General features: G+C 40.9%; 1 protein-coding gene across 3 annotated transcripts in view; it reads left to right on the top strand.

The window, feature by feature from the left end:
* Positions 1 to 20,289, top strand: part of SF3B1 (splicing factor 3b, subunit 1, 155kDa) — a 60,795-nt gene that overhangs the window by 8,531 nt on the left and 31,975 nt on the right. For all 3 annotated transcript variants that reach the window (XR_827132.1, XM_010860898.1, XM_010860900.1), the window contains exon 2: positions 14,272 to 14,448. Coding sequence is in view for 2 of the 3 variants with exons in the window: in XM_010860898.1 (XP_010859200.1) it covers positions 14,421 to 14,448 (28 nt within the window). In the remaining variant the exon portion in view is untranslated. The remainder of the gene's footprint in view (positions 1 to 14,271; positions 14,449 to 20,289) is intronic.

Genomic DNA, 20,289 nt, shown 5'->3' with positions numbered 1-20,289 from the left:
TTTGCTATGCTAAGTCACTTCAGTCGTTTCCGACTCTGTGCGACCCCATGGACGGCAGCCCACCAGGCTCCCCCATCCCTGGGATTCTCCAGGCAAGAACACTGGAGTGGGCTGCCATTTCCTTCTCCAATGCATGAAAGTGAAAAGTGAAAGTGAAGTCGCTCAGTCGTGTCCAACTGTTAGCGACCCCATGGATTGCAGCCTAACAGGCTCCTCCGTCCATGGGATTTTCCAAGCAAGAGTACTGGAGTGGGTGCTATTCTTTAGAACTCTGCATTCAGATGCTTGTATCTTTCCTTTTCTCCTTTGCCTTTCGCTTCTCTTCTTTTCACAGCTATTTTTAAGGCCTCCTCAGACAGCCATTTTGCTTTTTTGCATTTCTTTTCCATGGGGATGGTCTTGATCCCTGTCTCCTGTACAATGTCATGAACCTCCATCCATAGTTCATCAGGCACTCTATCAGATCTAGTCCCTTAAATCTATTTCTCACTTCCACTGTATAATCATAAGGGATTTGATTTAGGTTATACCTGAATGGTCTAGTGGTTTTCCCGACTTTCTTCAATTTAAGTCTGAATTTGTCAATAGGGAGTTCATGATCTGAGCCACAGTCAGCTCCTGGTCTTGTTTTTGGTGACTGTATAGAGCTTCTCCATCTTTGGCTGCAAAGAATATAATCAATCTGATTTCGGTGTTGACCATCTGGTGATGTCCATGTGTAGAGTCTTCTCTTGTGTTGTTGGAAGAGGGTGTTTGCTATAACCAGTGCATTTTCTTGGCAAAATTCTATTAGCCTTTGCCCTGCTTCATTCCGTATTCCAAGGCCAAATTTGCCAGTTATTCCAGGTGTTTCGTGACTTCCTACTTTTGCATTCCAGTCCCCTATAATGAAAAGGACATCTTTTTTGGGTGTTAGTTCTAAAAGGTCTTGTAGCTCTTCATAGAACCGTTCAACTTCAGCTTCTTCAGCATTACTGGTTGGGGCATAGACTTGGATTACTGTGATATTGAATGGTTTGCCTTGGAAACGAACAGAGATCATTCTGTCGTTTTTGAGATTGCATCCAAGTACTGCATTTCGGACTCTTTTGTTGACCATGATGGCTACTCCATTTCTTCTAAGGGATTCCTTCTCACAGTAGTAGATATAATGGTCATCTGAGTTAAATTCACCCATTCCAGTCCATTTTAGTTCGCTGATTCCTAGAATGTCGACATTCACTCTTGCCATCTCCTGTTTGACCACTTCCAATTTGCCTTGATTCATGGACCTAACATTCCAGGTTCCTGTGCAATATTGCTCTTTACAGCATCAGACCTTGCTTCTGTCACCAGTCACATCCATAACTGGATATTGTTTTTGCTTTGACTCCATCCCTTCATTCTTTCTGGAGTTATTTCTCCACTGATGTCCAGTAGCATATTGGGCACCTACCGACCTGGGGAGTTCCTCTTTCAGTATCCTGTCATTTTGCCTTTTCATACTGTTCATGGGGTTTTGAAGGCAAGAATACTGAAGTGGTTTGCCATTCCTTTCTCCAGTGGACCACATTCTGTCAGACCTCTCCACCATGACCCACCCGTCTTGGGTGGCCCCACAGGACATGGCTTAATTTCATTGAGTTAGACAAGGCTGTGGTTTGTGTGATTGCATTGGCTAGTTTTCTGTGAGTATGGTTTGTGTGTCTGCCCTCTGATGCCCTCTCGCAACACCTACCGTCTTACTTGGGTTTCTCTTACCTTGGACGTGGAATGTCTCTTCATGGCTGCTCCAGCAATGTGCAGCCGCTGCTCCTTACCTTGGATGAGGGGTATATCCTCACCACCGCCCCGCCTGACCTTGAACGTGGAGTAGCTCCTCTCAGCCCTCCTGCGCCTGCGCAGCCACCACTCCTTGGACGTGGGGGCACACTCTACCGGAGTGCTAAATTTCTCTCCCAAAGTGAAAGGAAAGAAAGCTGTTGTGGCATAAGCCATGTTGCTTGCACAGTTTAGACACAGTAGACAGATTTATCATTTTGGGGAATGTTAGAAATTTACTTGAAATCCAAGTTCCAAAATGCCAACCAAAAACAGGAAAACTGCTTGGAAATGCAAAGCACAATAATATAATTACATGAACAAACAAAAGTACCTGTTAAAGTTGCTATAGTTGGCAGCACTTAAAATTGGTAATTAGTATTTTTAAAAAGCTCCGTAGCTTAAAAGTTACATAGCTACAAGTTAATCTTTGTAATTAAAGTTAATACGTTAACTATGTATTAATCTACATGGTTAATCTTTGTTGATTAACTTTTAGCAGTTTTATTTACGAGGGCACAATAGATTTAATAAATTGGAATTCAGTAGACAATCCTAGATTTAATTAATAAAATGTAATTATGCACTTGATTTACTCTTTGGACAGTGTCCTGATACTGTTGCAACTTTAATTTTAAAATATTAACATACCTTTCTTATGTAGAAGTCTATTTTGCATTCTTGAGAGAAAAAATAGAAGAATTGGATCATGGTATCCATTCAGAGAATGTTTTAATGCTTAATTACATTTTTTGTTTTCACCTATTTATAAGAAGTAAATTATGTGGTATTCAATTTAAGAATAGATGAGTTCAGAAATACCATGTTGGGAAAAATAAAGATCCCAAACAAAAAGAAACACAACTAGCTGCACAGCTCTGAGAATTTAATAATAAATCAACTTTTGGGGCTTCCCTGGTGGTTCAGTGTTTAAGAATTTGCCTGCCAATGCATGAGATATGCGTTCGATCCCTAATCTGGTAAGATCCTACATGCCTCAGAGTAGCTAAACCTCTGTACTGCAACTGTTGAGCCCTCAGGCCACAACTACTGAAGCCCAAAACACCCTAGAACTTATAGCTGCACAAGAGAAGCCACCGCCATAAGTCCACGCAGCACAACTAGAGAAAAGCCCGTGCAGCAGTGAAAGGGTCAACTATACTTCAAACCATTTATTGATATAGTCTTTACGATATGTTCAGATATAAGGCAGTCTTGTTATAGTATCTCTCTCCTGCTGTTCCTCAAGGCACTTTCACATTCCCAACATTCACTTTACTCAGGATATCCTTAGATTATCAGTTTATATATAGAAGGATATTACTCAGGACTATGAAGTCAGGTGAAAAAGTGCATGGGGCAAGGCATGTGGGCAGGGGCGTGAAGCATCATCTCTGAGTGTGCCACTCTTCCCAGTCCCATGTATTCACTGGCCCAGAAGCTCCCAACTTAATTTTCTTTGGAGGCCTCCTATCATGTTTTGACTTTTTTAAAGTCTGATTTTTCATATTAACATCTTTATGTTTGAGCTCTTTCCTTTTTGGAATAATTTGTGGTTTTAGAGTATGTAATTTCTGCCAATATCCCCCTTCTTAAACAGTCTTCCCTTTAAGAATTTGGTGTAAAAATTGAATAATATATATATCGAGTGTGTTTGTATATGCATAACATTAATCAATGAATGCATAAATCATGCTTAACCTTTGGGGAATGAGACATGAGGTAAGGCTTTTACTTTTCATTTTATATCTTTTGGGGGGCACTATTTTGAATAATTTATAATATATATTGTTTTTTGGAATCAGAACGAAATTATTCATGATATTAGATTTGGTAGTGATTTATTGGATATGACACCAAATGCTCAAGCAACAGAAGAAAAAAAAAGGTAAACTGGACTTCATCAAAGTTAAGTTTGTGCATCACCAGAGGGAAAGTCAACAGATAGTGAATTAGAAAAACTCAGTTTCCCCCCTATGTATTTCTCCTGTGTGTTTCCTTTGCTACTCACACAAAACAATTCACTTCTTGTCACCAAACATGTGGAGGTTTTTCCCACACCAAGTAATTCTCTGTCACACCAGCTGCATATCTTACAGTTTAGCTCAGTTCTCATACTATCTACCTGGAGATAGTGTTGGATCCCACAGGTTAAGGGCTCAGTCCTTCAAGACTGCACCTACCCTACTTTGGATGCCATTTACAAGCAGTAGGTTCCTAGGTTAACCCACAACATCTGTCCCATTTGGCTATAAATCAGGGGTTCCCATAACTCTCTACTCAGAATCGATTAATTTTTTTGAGAGGTTCATAGAACTCAGGGAAATGCAGTAACCAGTTTATTAAAGGCTATGATAAAGGATACAGATGAAAAGACACATAGAGTGAGGTCCCAGAGGGTCTCAAGCACAAGAGATTCTGTCCTCACAGAGCTGGTGTGTGCTATCTTCCTAGTCTGGATGTGTTTGCCAACCTGGAACCTCTCTGAATCTCATTCTATTGGAATTTTATGGAGGTTTAGTCAAATAGGCATGATCAATTAACTCCATTTCCAGCCCCTCTGCCCTCTTTGGAGAAGTAGAAGAAGTTGGATGGCAGAAAATTTTAAGCTTCTAATTACGACTTGATCTTTCTGGTGACCAATCCCGATCTAGGACTGTTGTCTCCCTCACTCCTCACTACTGCTTTCAGATCATTATTTATTCACATTTTTGTGAAAGCCCAAGCTTCTTTGAGGCTCATATTATTAGAGGATAATGTCATCCTCTATCTGGCTGCGTTATTGTTATTTCATGGAAGACATGTTTGCTTGTAGTGGATGATATAGGCTGCCCAGATTCCTTTCTCTCTCCCTTCATAACTAGAGCTGTGGGGAGTTCTTTTGGTGACAGCTCTATGGGTATTGTTTGTAGTTAAAAGAGAGCTGCATCTTCCAAGGTCATGCCCTTTGCTTGGGGAAACTCACATCCAAAGTCATGTTGATTTGGGAGTATAAAGGCCCAACTCCTTGCCCCAATTTAGAACAACTCTAAAAGGCCATCCCATCTCCAGAGTTCCCCATATAATTGAGGTCTTTGTTTGCAACTGGGTCGTAGTTCAGCTCCTCCTGCCCAGTTCTGATTCCTTCTTCCAATTTCCATCTCAGCACCTGCTTCATAGGGAGCCCAACCTGTGATCCAAGAAAGCAGACTCTAAAATGGGATTTTGCAGATCTGGATCACCTGCAGTCTGGCTGGTAATGAGGACCCTCTCACTGGTGACTAATAGCTCCTGTTGTGATATTGGGAGACAGACACTGAAAGTCTGAGGTTAGTCACTAAGAAAAGGTTAAGTGTTAAGGCTGGAGGGTATCATTTTTTGGTAGTATATAAAGAGAGTGTCATTGTCTCTGTCTCCAGCCAGAGAGCCAAAAAGGCTGATGTCAGGTACAGGACTAAATAATAGCAGAGCTCTAAAAGTGGACAAAACACTCAGTCTCAACATGTATTTTATACAAGGTGAGGACCCTAATTGGAAAGGATTTCAGTCCTAAGAAACTGAACCAGGACATCTGGGTCAGTGCACTCAGGAGACTTGAAATCCTAGATTCCCCTGAATTATCTGGGCCTATGGAAGTGGTCTAATCCTGTGAAAAAGCTAGTGCTCCCTCGTTGCTTGAGGAAGATACAAAAACTGTTGACTTATTATAAGTCAGGTGCTACCCTCAGGAACTTTCCTTCCTAGACAACACACCAATAACTGGGTTAAGTCATATATCACCTGACCAAGGAAATGCTGAGCCTGCTATGGGAGGAAAGGGACACCTCAAAGAATCAAAGGACCTAGCCAGTATATACCACCAGGAGGTGGAAGATGACATAAAGAACTAAATTCTGAGGGGTCTTAGATCAAGGGGTAGGGCTGGGTAGCAGAACGTAATGGATAGGGAGGATTTACTGCAGATCGTGACTGCAGCCATGAAATTAAAAGACACTCACTCCTTGGAAGAAAAGCTATGACCAACCTAGACAGCATATTAAAAAGCAGAGATATTACTTTGCAACAAAGGTCCGTCTAGTCAAAGCTATGGTTTTTCCAGTAGTCATATATGGATGTGAGAGTTGGACTATAAAGAAAGCTGAGTGCCAAAGAATTGATGCTTTTAAACTGTGGTGTTGGAGAAGACTCTTGAGAGTCCCTTGGACTGCAAGGAGATCCAACCAGTCCATCCTAAAGGAAATCAGTCCTGAATATTCATTGGAAGGGCTGATGCTGAAGCTGAAACTCCAATACTTTGGCCATCTGATGCGAAGAACTAACTCATTGGAAAAGACCCTGATGCTGGTAAAGACTGAAGGTGGGAGGAGAAGGGGACGACAGAGGATGAGATGGTTGGATGGCATCACCAACTTGATGGACATGAGTTTGAGCAAGCTCTGGGAAATGGTGACAGACAGGGAAGCCTGGCGTGCTGCAGTCCATGGGGTCACAGAGTTGGACATGATTGAGTGACTGAACTGAACTGATTGACATGGGAGTACTATCCCATAATATGGAATACCCCGACTAGGATCTGCGGAGGCAGTGCTAACATTCTACTAGGATGGCTCACATGAAGTGCTGTAGAAATGGCAGAACTAGTGTGAAACATGGTGGAAGGTGGGATGGGAAGGCTCAGAGAAGTGAGTATGCTGGAGTAGGTATTCTACACTAAGCCCAGAAAACTGTGCTCCAGAAGAGGACTATGCTCCACAGGAAGGCTCAGAGGACATTCTTCACTAAAGCAATAAGGAATGTGAAAGGGGCACCAGCATCACTGGAAAGGAATGAGGTGAAGTGAGTGAGGTACTTGACTCAGGTTCAAAATGTAAGGGGGTGCCAAAAAGCTCAGTAACCAAGATAAGACTTTAATTATATTTAAATATTAGTGCAAAAAATTCCAAGATGAACAAGATGTCAAAATTTTAAATAAAGACAAGATCAATATTACTGATTTTTCCTTTTGCCTCAGACTCCAGTATGGTTCAACACAGCCCTGTTACTCATGGTGACTGTCTCTTACAGGCCTTAGGTGATGGTAGCAGAAAAAGTTACATAGCTGACTTCCATGTGAGCAATAGCTATGATAGGATCCCAAAATAGAGGGCAAGTGGTGATGTTTAACCCTCAGAGGCAAGGTGGGTACAATTATAGTTAGCACAAGGTTGAAATGGCTGCATGGGGGCTCCTGACCTGCGAAAAGATACAGAGACAGTTAATCCAACAGGCTGTCCTTAGAGGCAAGATTGATGGGCAGCCTACAAGGATGTTGCTTACTCTATACAACCAAGAGAAATCAAGGGTGGATTTCTTCAGGAGGCTGAAGGCAGCTATTCCAGTAAATTTTTTTTTAATTGATCCTTTAATAGTTTCTGTACATGAGCTAGATTTCAGATGTAGAACTCTAATTTCAGACTATTTGATTGAAACAGATCCCCAGGAAGTAGGACCATGTGACATCATGGTAAATATGTGCTAAAGAATCCCCTAGTACTTCTTCAAAGACCCCTATCATTTGCTCTGGTAAGCGTACATTGGGGAAAGAGGAATAACCAAATGTTTTGAGTCCTATGGACACTACAAGTTGACATTGATACCCAAATTTTCATAATGGTCCCTGTTAGAGTGGAAGTCTAGGGTCAGAAGTGGAGTCTGGGCCCAGGTCTGGCTAATGGTGCCAAGTATCATTTCCCAGGTTCCCAAATGTTTAATTGGAATGAATATAGTTAAAGTTGGCTAAACCCTCATATTGGTTTCTTGGCCTGTGGCATAAGAACATAGTGGGGAATGCTAATGAACACTCTGCCAAGGTAGCAGATAAGAAACATTTTCATAGCCTAGGAAGTATGGCAGAGATGAGTGCCTTAAAGACCTGAAGAATGCAAAGGTTGTGGTCCCCATCATGTCTAAACCAGAGTCTGGCCCTTCAAAAGGCTGCACAGACCCTGGAGGATGACAGTGAATTATCACACATTAAACCAAGGAATAGCCCCAGTTGCAGTTGGCTGTGCCAGATGTAGCTACAGGAGATTAACATGACCTCAAGTACATGGTAAGCAGGTACTGATTTGAGGAAAAGAGTTGTTTTCCATTCCTAACAAGGATTTAAAACACTTTCTTGAGCTGCACAAGTGTATATATTTTAAGTTTGACTCCTGGATTGTGTTAACTTCTTCCATAATATGGTCTCTCATAATAACTATCATAATACATATAGTCTTAAAAAACCCAGACAGCAGAAAGTCATATCAATTCATCATATGGATGGGCATTGTGTTAATTTTGTCAATCAGACTAAATGACCACAAAATGGTAGGTATATTAGAGGCTTTTGAAAAACATATATTCCAGAGGGTAGGAGACAAACCCAATGAAAATTAAGGTCTGCTTTGTTAGTTATAGTGCAGGATTTCCCAGTGGTGGCACTGTTGACATGCTGGGTCAGAAGCTTCTGTTGTGAGGAGCCTTCCGGTGGAACATAGGACTCTGAGCAGTACCCTATGCTCTAGATGCCAGTAATTGCTCACTTTAACTTGCTTTAGGTGTTCCAGTCCAGTTCAGGAGAAAGACACATAGAAAAAATTACAATACATAGTGGATTGAGTAGTTATAGATGTTTCTGGTATTTTAGGACCACAGCAATATCAAAGCATGCCATCTATATCTCACTCCTCAGGTGAGATTTCCTGGGTGGAGTAACACTGGGTCAGTGTCAGGTGGAGAGGACCTTCTAGTAAAAGAGGATTAGGTTGTGACAACCAAAAATATGTCTAGACGTTGCAAAATAACCCTGGGAGACATAATCACTCCCAGTTGAGAACCACTGTTTTAGGGGTGTAGTGGCCTAGGGCATGCCTGGACAGCCCCTCCAAAGTAAAGGACATGCTATTGCATCTTGTACCTTCCATCACTAGGAAAGAACACTGTGCCTCGTAGGTTTCTTTGGGTGACATAAAAAACTGCCAGCTTTGTACTCTATAGCAACTGTCATTAAAATTGCCAACATATCTAGGTTGACTCTGGTACCTGCCTAAAACAGATTACCTGTCATTGACCCAATGACTGCTATCTGCTGAACATCCCTTACCCTATTTCACAAACCGTATTTCTCTGGTCCTGACATCCCACCTTCCTCTGCCTTCTGCCAGTTTCTTAGTTCAACTAGTGAAAATAGCCATCCTAAACTGAATAATTAATGACAATATTTCTTGCCCTTGTACGGTACATCTGTCATTGAGAATCCAGTGGCAAAATGATGTGGCAGGTCTCTGTATTAGTTAGCAAGACAGTTCAGATTCCTTCATTCAGTATTAATTACCCATTCAACAATGTACTGTCAGATATCACATCTCATACCACTCTTCCCCTGTTACTCCATTCACCAACCTTTCTGTTTTTGGAAACCCCACGTTTGCTCTCACCTTGGCACACTGGCATTTGCCACGTCTGGAATACCTCTTCCCCCATGTCCTCATTCCCTTATTTTCTGTAGGTATCTGTTCAGATGTCATCCTCCCAGACATCTTGCTTTTTCTGCCTATCCTGTCCTGCCACCCTGCCCACTTCCCTTACTTTGCCTTATTATTTTTCAAAGCATTCGATAGTACCTGAAATTATACAAACACATACAGTTTGGGGTTTTTTGTTTTTTGGGGGGGGGCGCTGTGCTGTGAGTCATGGAGGATCTTAGTTCTCCCAGCAAGGACTGAATCTGCAGTAGAGGCATGGAAGCATGGAGTCTTAACCACTGGACCGCCAGGGAAGTCCCCAAATACAGATTTTTAATCTCTTTCCCTCAAAGATTCTGATCTCTGTGAGGACAGGATCTTATTCAACATTGTATTCCCAGTGTCTGAAGTGATGTCTGGTATATGATAGGTCCTTATTGAATATTTATTGACAGTTTTTCAAATATTTTTTCAATAAATGGTGAAATTTACCTTTGTTTATTTTAATTAGGGTTCAACTGGATATACATACCAGTAGGAGATACATATTAAGACATTTATTGGAAGGAATTGGTTTACACAGATGTGGGAATCAACCAATAAACAAGTCCAGAATCTATCAGGCGGGCCATCAGTAAGGGCAGGCTGGAACTCTGGCACAGGCTGAAGTTGCAGTCCACTGGTGGAATTTTCTTAGTGAAGTCTCAGTTCTGCTCTTTCAACTGATTGAATTAAAACCCACCCAGATAATCTAGGATAATCTACTTAAGTCAGTTACATCACCTGAGCACATCCACAAGGCCTTCATAGTAACACCTAGATTAGTATTTATATGAATAACTGGGACTGTAGCTTAGCCAAGTTGACACATTAGAAGACCATCGCAGCATTCTAGGCATCTGGATGCTTCTGAGACACAATCCGCTTAGCTACCTGGGACACCTACTTATGTGTGCTCTGAATCTAGATATTTTACCATTACGAATCAAAGACCGCTCTTGGATGATGACTTTTAGTTAGAAAAAAAAGCTAGTTAATGAATTCACACTAATATTAATATATGCTTTTCAGTTCTAGTTAGACCTGGTATAGCTGAAAGGAAGAGAGGTCACCCAAGCTAAATGCAAGAAAAGTAGTATCTACAGAATGATTCTTTGGAAGCTTGGAGCTGGATGTGGTTCTGGATTCAAGGTGGTGGTGGGGACTCAAGCAACAGGAATGGATGATTCTTCAGACAAAGTGACAATTTCCACTGATTTTGTTAGTAGCAACTACTGGAAGTTAAAATTTCCAAGAGAAGGCATCTTGACTTAGCCAATAACTTCCTTTGTTTTTAGACGAGTGTGCTGTATTCCAGGCCAGGTTCTAGGTAGCCAGGTACCTGTCTCTTCCAGAACAACCCAGTGTTGTTCCCCTGAACAGAGAGTTTGGTCAGGTCAGTTGAAGCTAGAAGGGAAAGTCAGGCATGACAGACACATTGACCAACATATTCAGAACATCATCTTGGGGTTATCTGTTATTTAACTGAGTAATGCCCAAATTTTCAGGAATAAAGCTCTCTAGTTTTGGAAGTTTAGGCATAACTGAAAGGCAGATAAAAGTAGATTTTTTGCCTGGGGTACATAGAGTCTGATGTACCTTTGATTTAGGATATTTCTGGAAAGCTCAACATTACACATCAGGATTGTCATCACTTTGTCCTGTGACAGTCCCTTTACCTCTGAAAAGATGGGCTTGATAAATTGTCACTGCTTTTCAAGCAGCATGGAGCTTCAAGGCCTTTATAGCTTTATCTCCTATGGTAATTTGTGCAGTTACAGCTAGCATTTAACATTCTGAAAAATTATATCTTATTCTTTGTCTAAAAGGGCTTCCCTGATAGCTCAGTTGGTAAAGAATCTGCCTGCAATACAGGAGACCCCGGTTTGATTCCTGGGTCAGCAAGATCCACTGGAAAAGGGATAGGCTACCCACTTCAGTATTCTTGGGCTTCCCTGGTGGCTCAGCTGGTAAAGAATCTGCCTGCAATGTGGGAGACCTTGGTTTGATCCCTAGGGTTGGGAAGATCCCTTAGAGAAGGGAAAGACTACCCACTCCAGTATTCTGACCTAAAGAATTCCATGGACTGTATAATCCATGGGGTCACAAAGAGTCGGACACGACTGAGCAACTTTCACTTTTGTCTAGAAAAATCATGTATAATTGCTACTTTGCAATATATATATATTTTTAAGATTGATAAGGAATAGATTTTCCTTTGAATTGGATGTCATCACTCTCAATGATTTGTGTTATAAATAGGCAGGGAGGGGCAGAAAAGCCCTTCTGATTAAAAAAAATAATTTATTATTTTTGGCTGTTCCGAGTCTTTGCTGCATGTGTTTTTCTCTAGTTGTGGCGAGTGGGGGCTACTCTTTGTTGTGGTGCATGGGCTTCTCATTGCAGTGGTTTCTCTTGTGCATGGGCTCTAGGGCACTCGGGCTGCAGTAGTTGCAGCTCTGGGGCTCTGGAGCACAGGCTCAGTAGTTGTGGTGCAGGGGCTTAGTTACTTTGTGGCATGTCGGATCTTCCCAGATCAGGGATTGAACCCGTGCCTGCATTGGCAAGATTCTATAGGACTGAGCCACCAGGGAAGCCCACCGCCCTCCTCCCCCACCACAACTTCTGACTTTTGAAATTAAAAATGTGTAGGAAATCCATTTTAACTAATATGTGATTAATATTTATTAATATTGGAAATGGAAAGTAAAGGGTGGCTTAGCTGGTGGCTAAGTGGTAAAGAATCCACCTGCCAATGCAGAAGATGCAGGTTCCATCCCTGGGTCTGGAAGATACCCTGGACAAGGGAATATCAACCCACTCCAGTATTCTTGCCTAGGCTATCCCATGGCCAGAGGAGCCTGGCAAGTTATAGTCCTTGGGGTTGCTAAAAAGTTGAACATGACTTAGCAACTAAACAACAAGTTATTTAAAAAAAAAAAACTATTTCTTACTGTCTAAAAATTCAAGTTATTGTTTTATAAAAGACAATTCATTTTTAGAAGATTAGGAGAAGGGAGTCTCCAATGATCTTTGACCAAGTCTCTCATATCTCACTTTCCAAAACATGCCCTTGCCCTACAAAAGTAACTTTTAATACCTAGGAACCTAGAGAAATATGCACATAATACAAAGTGGCCAGCAGGCACAACTTATATCTTGGGAAAGAGGACACGTGATGCCTACTTTACAAATGCTTTTCATTTTTTTCCTGTTTATAAAAATAATACATGCTCATAGCAGAGTATCTGGAAAATACTAAGAATTATTAATATAAAGAAAAAACCACTCAATTCTATCATTCTCAAACATTCGCTCTTAACATTTTGGTGAATTTCCTTTTCATATATTTTTTACATGACAGTGATTGTCTTGTTTATACATCTTTTAAAAAATTATGAGTCAAGAAATGCAACATCCTTGCTATTATTTTTGTCAACAGGGGTGAATTCTTTTTGTTTATTGGTTTTTGATGGACATAATAACACCTTTCTTTAATTCATTATTTCTCATTTATTCTTTTTTCTTTTACTTTAAAATATGCTATTTTATATATATAAAAGAATATATGTAATCTATGTGTAGGTTATAAGCCATTTAAGGAATATCTATGGACCCTCTGCCAATCCAAGAACTAGAATTTATCAACAATTGACTTAATAATCTACATGTTCTTCTCTTATCTCATTCCCTTCCTCCTCCAGCTATTGTTTAACCTAAATTAAACTGAAAACTTTAACCCATCAAATTGATTTTTTCATTGATGCTATTAAAATGTCACTTTGGGGGACCTCCCCAGTGGTCCAGTGGCTAAAATTCTGTGCCCCCAATGCAGGGGGCCCAGGTTCAATCCCTGGTCAGGGAACTAGATCTCATACAGCCAAAAAAAAAAAAGAACTACCTCACTTTTTTATTAGGTAAGTTTCTACTAAGTATTTGTATTCTGAGTCTGTCACACAACAAGGTAAGTTGTTTTGTGATGTCTATAACTTGACCCTTACCTGCCTTCAGTTCAGTTCAGTTCAGCCGCTCAGTCGTGTCCGACTCTTTGCGACCCCATGATCCCTGTCCGTCACCAACTCCGGAGTTCACTCAGACTCACGTCCATCGCGTCAGTGATGCCATCCAGCCATCTCATCCTCTGTCGTCCCCTTCTCCTCCTGCCCCCAATCCCTCCCAGCATCAGAGTCTTTTCCAATGAGTCATTTCTCTATTAAATTCTTACGTTCTTCAGAGTCCAAAGCCAGTGTGACAAGGTTATGCTTGTACAGCTGATGTTTAGGAGAAAAAAAAATTCCTGATTTAGTAATGACATTTAGGATTATCAGAAGCATTTCATTAGTGTTAGTGCTGACAATCGGGACTTTTCTAAGAACTCAGAAAAGAGTGGCAGAGTTCCTGCTGTGTAATTTAATAACTGTGTGACCTTGTGCAATCTCATATATAATCCTGGCCTAGCTTTTTCCCGTCATTTCTTAAATGAGATTATTAACATTTTATCCACTTTGCGGGAGTTATGGGATTACCAACAAGTTACCCTCTTTATGTGGATTTCAATAGCGATTGGGAACGTATATTGTAGACAAAACTCCTAATCAAATGTTAAGTAATTAAAAAGAAAACGACCTTGAATTACTGAGTGAGGGATCAGACTGTTGTAAGTGTTAACTAAGCACTACAACAGCTGAGACATGCTGAGGAAAGTTTTTGGCCTCAAAACGCCGTCTGGTGAATTTGGAGAAAGGGGACTGAAGGTCTGAGGCTTCTTCCAGTCCTGAAACCTTAGTGTTTCTTTCAGCGACTGTTTTTAACTGCCCTGGTGAAATCCACTTTCCTCCACGGCGGAGTTACTCTTTATAGGGCGCTAAAGCTCACGTAGTCCTTGTCGGGTTTACCACGGAAACCGTCTCCGGGAGCAATCCTGACTCCTCCCTCCACCCACAATGCACCTCTCTGTTCTATCTAGGTGGCTGCTCTGTCACGTGTCACCGACCAAGCGCGCTCCCGCTTGGCGCTTGCGCGGAGAGCCGCCCCCAGCTATTTTTCTCCGTGGCAGCGGCGACGAGCGGAAGTTCTTGGGAGCGCCAGTTCCGTCTGTGTGTTCGAGTGGACAAAATGGCGAAGATCGCCAAGACTCACGAAGGTAAGCAGTTTTCCCCTTGTTACGTAGATTCTCCGCTGCCAACCTGCTAAGACTTTGTCTTCCTAGGTTTCTGCCTCTTCCTGTGGTTTCTTTTCTGGGGGTCCGAACTCGCGCTTCGGGCCCCCGGTTGTCTGCTCGGCGCCAGAGGCGCAGGCCACTGCCCCGCGTAATGGCGTCCTACTCGTACACCCCCGACAGGCGCTTTGTTCCGTGTTTGGGTGCTGCTACTTCAGCGTTGCTTTTGTTCTCTGACTGGGGGCCTCGTTTAAACGCGGTAAGGGAGCGGGGAAAAGGGCGTGGGAACAAAGTCTCTCTCACCTCTCGGAACTGTGGTTGGCATAGTTTGTGTAGGGGAGGGTCAGAAAAGCACTGAAATACGGCAGCCGCTTTCCGGGCGGCACTCAATCGAGTTTAGTCAAACTGAGGCTCGTTACTCTTTAAGTTTGGTTGATTTGTATGTCTTCAGGCGTCTAAGATACATACTTTGGGGTTTTTTTGGTGGTGGTTCGGAATGATTTGGAAATAAAATCTGGTAGTTTTCTCCTCCCTTGATTACTTTTAGTATAATAGGGGCCTTTTTTCTTTTGAGACTGATTTTTGATGAAACAGGGAAAGGCACGTTAATAATGGCTAAAGCTTTTGAACAAGTTGGTCGTTTTGTGAAATACAGAGTATGCGAAATTAGGAAAATATTGGCAATAGGCTGTAGTCCCCCTTCAGGGAGTATTCAGAAATGACAGGAAGTAGGGGCACTTTTGCGGAGAAGGCAGTGGCACCCCATTCCAGTACTGTATTAATGCTTGGTTCTTCTAAATTTGAATGGCATTTCAGCTTATGCTCAACACCTATTGATCAATTGTTATCTGATGATTGATATTACCTGATACTTAAGCAAAACTAAGCAAACCTAGACATTTCAGCTGCTGCCATTGTGTAGTATTAGTACATAAGTAATCTGTAACTCGGAGAAGGCAATGGCACCCCACTCCAGCACTCTTGCCTGGAAAATCCCATGGACGGAGGAGCCTGGTAGGCCGCAGTCCATGGGGTCGCTAAGAGTCGGACACGACTGAGCGACTTCACTTTCACTTTTCACTTTCATGCATTGGAGAAAGAAATGGCAACCCACTCCAGTGTTCTTGCCTGGAGAATCCCAGGGACGGGGGAGCCTGGTGTGCTGTCGTCTATGGGGTCTCACAGAGTCGGACACGACTGAAGCGACTTAGCAGCAGCAGCAGCAGGGTCACTTTTGAGAAAAGACGAGGTATGGGAAGTTGGAACTGCATTCCTTGGTTTTTGACTTGAAATCTGAAGTTTTAATCAAACACTGCTTCGAAAGGTTACTTTTATTTTACACGTCGTTTTTTACTTTTATGTCACACGTCGTTTCTGGGTTCGTGGCTTGGTGTTAGTTTGTGGGAGGTAATAAAGACTAAGGTCATCAAGTTTTATAGCCTAGTGGGGAAACAGCTATCTATCTTCATTCTTTATGAGGCAATTGAATGCTTAAATATAAGCAGTGTATTTTGGGAAGCTGGGTAACGGAGTCATTAATTTATGCTTAGGGTTATTTCATAGAGGAGGTGACGTATCCCTGCTCTAAAAGGATCAATCGGTTTTAAATTAGGGGAGGACATTTGAACCTGAGACGACATCTTGTACCTAGGCAGTGACTCGTGAAAGATGTGTTTGGCTAGTTGTGGCAGGAAAAGAGAGTTCAAGGAGGGAAAAAGCAGATGCATCTGAAAAATGTTGGTTGGGGCTGTTAATGATTGTGTCACCCCTGGGAATTGAGTCCAGTTTTTTGCAACTTATGAAACAGACTAATGAAGTGGAAGTGACTTTTATATTTTTACTGTTCTTGTTAGGTATTTGGGATTGAAACACTGTTTTAATCCCAAAGTGTTTTTTGGGCACTTCTGTCTTTAGACTACTACTTTTGTAAAATAATTAGAAAAGATAAAGATGTTGGCTATTGTTTATCTTGTAGATTATTCGTTTGGGGCATTTTGTGGCCTTGATTACTTTATTGGTATCTTTATGATAAGATAACTTTTGGATAGGAAAATCAAAGTTATGATTAGTTCTCCCGTGTTTTAGAAGCACAGTTGAAAGTTTTGGTCTGCAGAAGATTGCAAGGGTAACCTTTTAGGATGCTGAACTAGTTGAGAGGAAGTCTTGAATTTAAATCTCACTGGAGCAGTCTTGGTTTTTTGGCTGTGCTGAGTGTCTTGCGGGATCGTAATTCCCTCACTGGGAATTGAACTCAGGCTATGGCAGTGAAAGCACAAGTTCTAACTACTGGACCGCCTGGGAACTCCCTGGACCAACTTTTAAAAAGTATGTAATACTTGTTTAATTTTTGTCTTAAAGTTTTCCATCATGTTGCTTTTTTATATAAAAATTAAAATCTTTTCATCCTAAATAATGCTTCTGGTAAGGACATTTCTTTGTTGTACCTGGTAATTTATTGTTAAAATATGGCTGCATCAGTACTTTGTAATTGAGTCTTGTAAGATAAATAATACTTTAGTATTCAAGCTGAAGTAAGTTATTGTTGTACCTTCCAATATAGTTTTTTTCCATAGGCTCTTATTTCCCTTCATTGACCCAAACCAGTCTTCTTTTTTTTTTCCTCTTGTTGTCATATTCCTTTCAAATATTTGTTAGAATCAACCCTTAACAGCCTCTTTAACCAACCTGATTATTATTTTTTTATCCTGGGTCACTGTGGCTTATAAGCTTCCCAGTATTGAAATATAAAAAGAACTGGATTTATTAAAATCAAATGTAATCCCTTTTTGCATGTCATGTCAAGTTTATAAAGTTATTAATGTGGGTAATCTTGCCAGCCAGCGGTTCTTCAGATACTGCTGATTTTGGCCCGTGAGGGAACCACAGTGTTCTGTTTAGAAAGGAAAAAAGATGGATTATCCAAAAATTCCATGTGTTGGCTTGTTTAGCCACTATCCCTTGAATGGATTTTCAGGGGCATCACAAGGCTGAAAAAGTTTTCTCCCTAATTCTTTGCTTGCAGAATGGCTAGAATAATGATTTTATTTCTCTGCGTCTTCTGAGATTTTTACTTTCCTGTGTCCAGAATAGTTGTTATTTCAGTTTTGTAGACATGTAGTATGAATGTTGTTAAAAAGGAAAAAAGTTGTTTAAAGATTTCAGAATTTTCCTTCCTGTAGAATTATGTAAGAATTTAATTGATACTAGTTAGGAATTAATCTTTTAGGAACTGTTGTTTGTAGTGTTCAGTAGAATAATTTACCACCATAGTTAGTTGTCCTACTAGGGTTTTGTTTAAGAAAAAGACTGAGAGTTGGTATACAGAATATACTTTCTGTTTTTCTGCATATTTTTTAGAAGTCTCATATTTGAGAAATCCTTGTTTACCACTTGCTTCTGATTGGTAGTGATCAGATGTTACTTATGGATCAGACTAAAAGGTGATTAACATCCAAAGGCTGTGTCTGGGAGAATTCCCTGACAGTTTAGTGGTTAGGACTCTGAGCTTCCACTACAAGGGCCACTGGTTCTGTACCTGGCCAGGGAGCTAAGATCGCACAAGCCTTGTAGCATGCCCAAAGGCTGTGTCTCTGTAATGCAAAGTGATGAATTATAGAACGTTGCAAATTGTACAAATTAAAAATGAGGAATAAAGATGTACCAAGGAGGAGGAAGTGCTGCAAGCTAGATTTAGCATTGTCTGAGGCATAGAAAAAAGGAAAGGCGCAGAAGGGGAAACCAGTAGGACAGAATTGGTGGGGAGCAGTTAAATAGTTGTATCAAATGTGACCAGTGATGGTTCATTTCAGAGTTTGATATTTAGGTCTTAGTTTAAAATACAAACAGTAGGTTAGATGTTTTCCATCTTATAGACGGTGCAAGTTCCAGCAGTATTTTATATTTTGATATCAAACTCGATTCCCAGATGAAACATTTGATGTATTTATGTCTGGCAAATGTCTATAATTTTAAGTTTTAAATTATAACGATTTTTGGATTAGTAATAAACAATTTTTAAGTAAATGAAAAATGGAAATCTGGTTATTGAATGACTTGAGATTTCAAATGGGCCTCTTCATAAATTTGTTCATGAATTCACGCTGTAAATATAGTCAACCTCTTGTCTCCTAGGGAAGGATTTGTTCTCTGATAGTTGAAAATCATCCTAGGATCAGTTTCCTCCAAAAAGAGGAGAGTTTCAGTTGAATGATGACATTTCTGTAGATCACTGGAGCATAGTTGGTTTTTAAAATATACATATCTTAACGTTTAGAAGATTTCACGTTACCATCACTTGCAAGATGAGTAAAACTGGAAAAGAAGAAAAAATGACAAGAATTGAAACTTTTAAGGGTTAAGATAGTACATCAGATCAGATCAGATCAGTCACTCAGTCGTGTCCCACTCTTTTCGACCCCATGAATCACAGCACGCCAGGCCTCCCTGTCCATCACCATCTCCCAGAGTTCACTCAAACTCACGTCCATCGAGTCGGTGATGCCATCCAGCCATCTCATCCTGTGTTGTCCCCTTCTTCTCCTGCCCCCAATCCCTCCCAGCATCAGAGTCTTTTCTAATGAGTCAACTCTTCGCATGAGGTGGCCAAAGTACTGGAGTTTCAGCTTTAGCATCAGTCCTTCCAAAGAACACTCAGGGCTGATCTCCTTTAGAATGGACTGGTTGGATCTCCTTGCAGTCCAAGGGATTCTCAAGAGTCTTCTCCAACACCACAGTTCAAAAGCATCAATTCTTCGGTGCTCAGCCTTCTTCACAGTCCAACTCTCACATCCATATATGACCACTGGAAAAACCACAGCCTTGACTAGACGGACCTTTGTTGGCAAAGTAATGTCTCTGCTTTTGAATATGCTATCTAGGTTGGTCCTAACTTTTCTTCCAAGGAGTAAGCGTCTTTTAATTTCATGGCTGCAGTCACCATCTGCAGTGATTTTGGAGCCCAAAAAAATAAAGTCTGATACTGTTTCCAGTGATGGGACCAGATGCCATGATCTTCGTTTTCTGAATGTTGAGCTTTAAGCCAACTCTTCAGTCTCCTCTTTCACTCTCATCAAGAGGCTTTTTAGTTCCTCTTCACTTCTGCCATAAGATAGTACATCAGAGAACTTAAAAAAATTCTGTTTATGTACACCAGAGGATTCCATCTCAGAGAAGAGAGAGCTTTTATTTTCTGTTGCATGGGGCCAGAGGCTGTGTTTTCAAAGGGTTAGAAGAAATGAGAACCAAGAATGAGAAAAAAGGAGAAACTTTAAATTGCTTTTAAAACATTTTAACTTTTTATTGAAAATTGAAAACATATACAAAAATACAATAGTGAAATAAACCCCCACATTGTGCTTATCTAATCATATGGCTTGAACAGTTGTAAAGGCAGAGCCACCTTTTCTTAATCTCTTCACTAGTCTTTTTCACCTTTCCTGTTATTTCAAAGCAAATCCCAGATAGATAATTTTATACATATATTTTTTTGGATAAATAGATAAATTTATTTTCTGATTATTAGACCTCTTTCTCAATCTTATTATGGCAAATATACATAAAATATGTAAATCCTAAGTTCTTTTTGGACTTGCCTGGTGGCTCAGATGGTAAAGCGTCTGCCTACAATGCGGGAGAGCCCAGTTCAATCCCTGGGTTGGGAAGATCTCCTGGAGAAGGAAATGGCAACCCACTCCAGTATTCTTGCCTGGAAAATCCCATGGACGGAGGAGCCTGGTAGGTTACAGCCCGAGGGGTCGCAAAGAGTCAGACACGACTGAGCAACTTATGACTTACGACTTATTTCATTGGTTTCTACCAAACATCAAG

This window comes from Bison bison, unplaced genomic scaffold (assembly GCF_000754665.1).
Source record: "Bison bison bison isolate TAMUID 2011002044 unplaced genomic scaffold, Bison_UMD1.0 scf7180017864471, whole genome shotgun sequence".
NCBI lineage: Eukaryota > Metazoa > Chordata > Mammalia > Artiodactyla > Bovidae > Bison > Bison bison.
The sequence above is the reverse complement of the archived record's forward strand: the minus strand, read 5'-3'. Positions and strand labels throughout refer to the sequence as shown.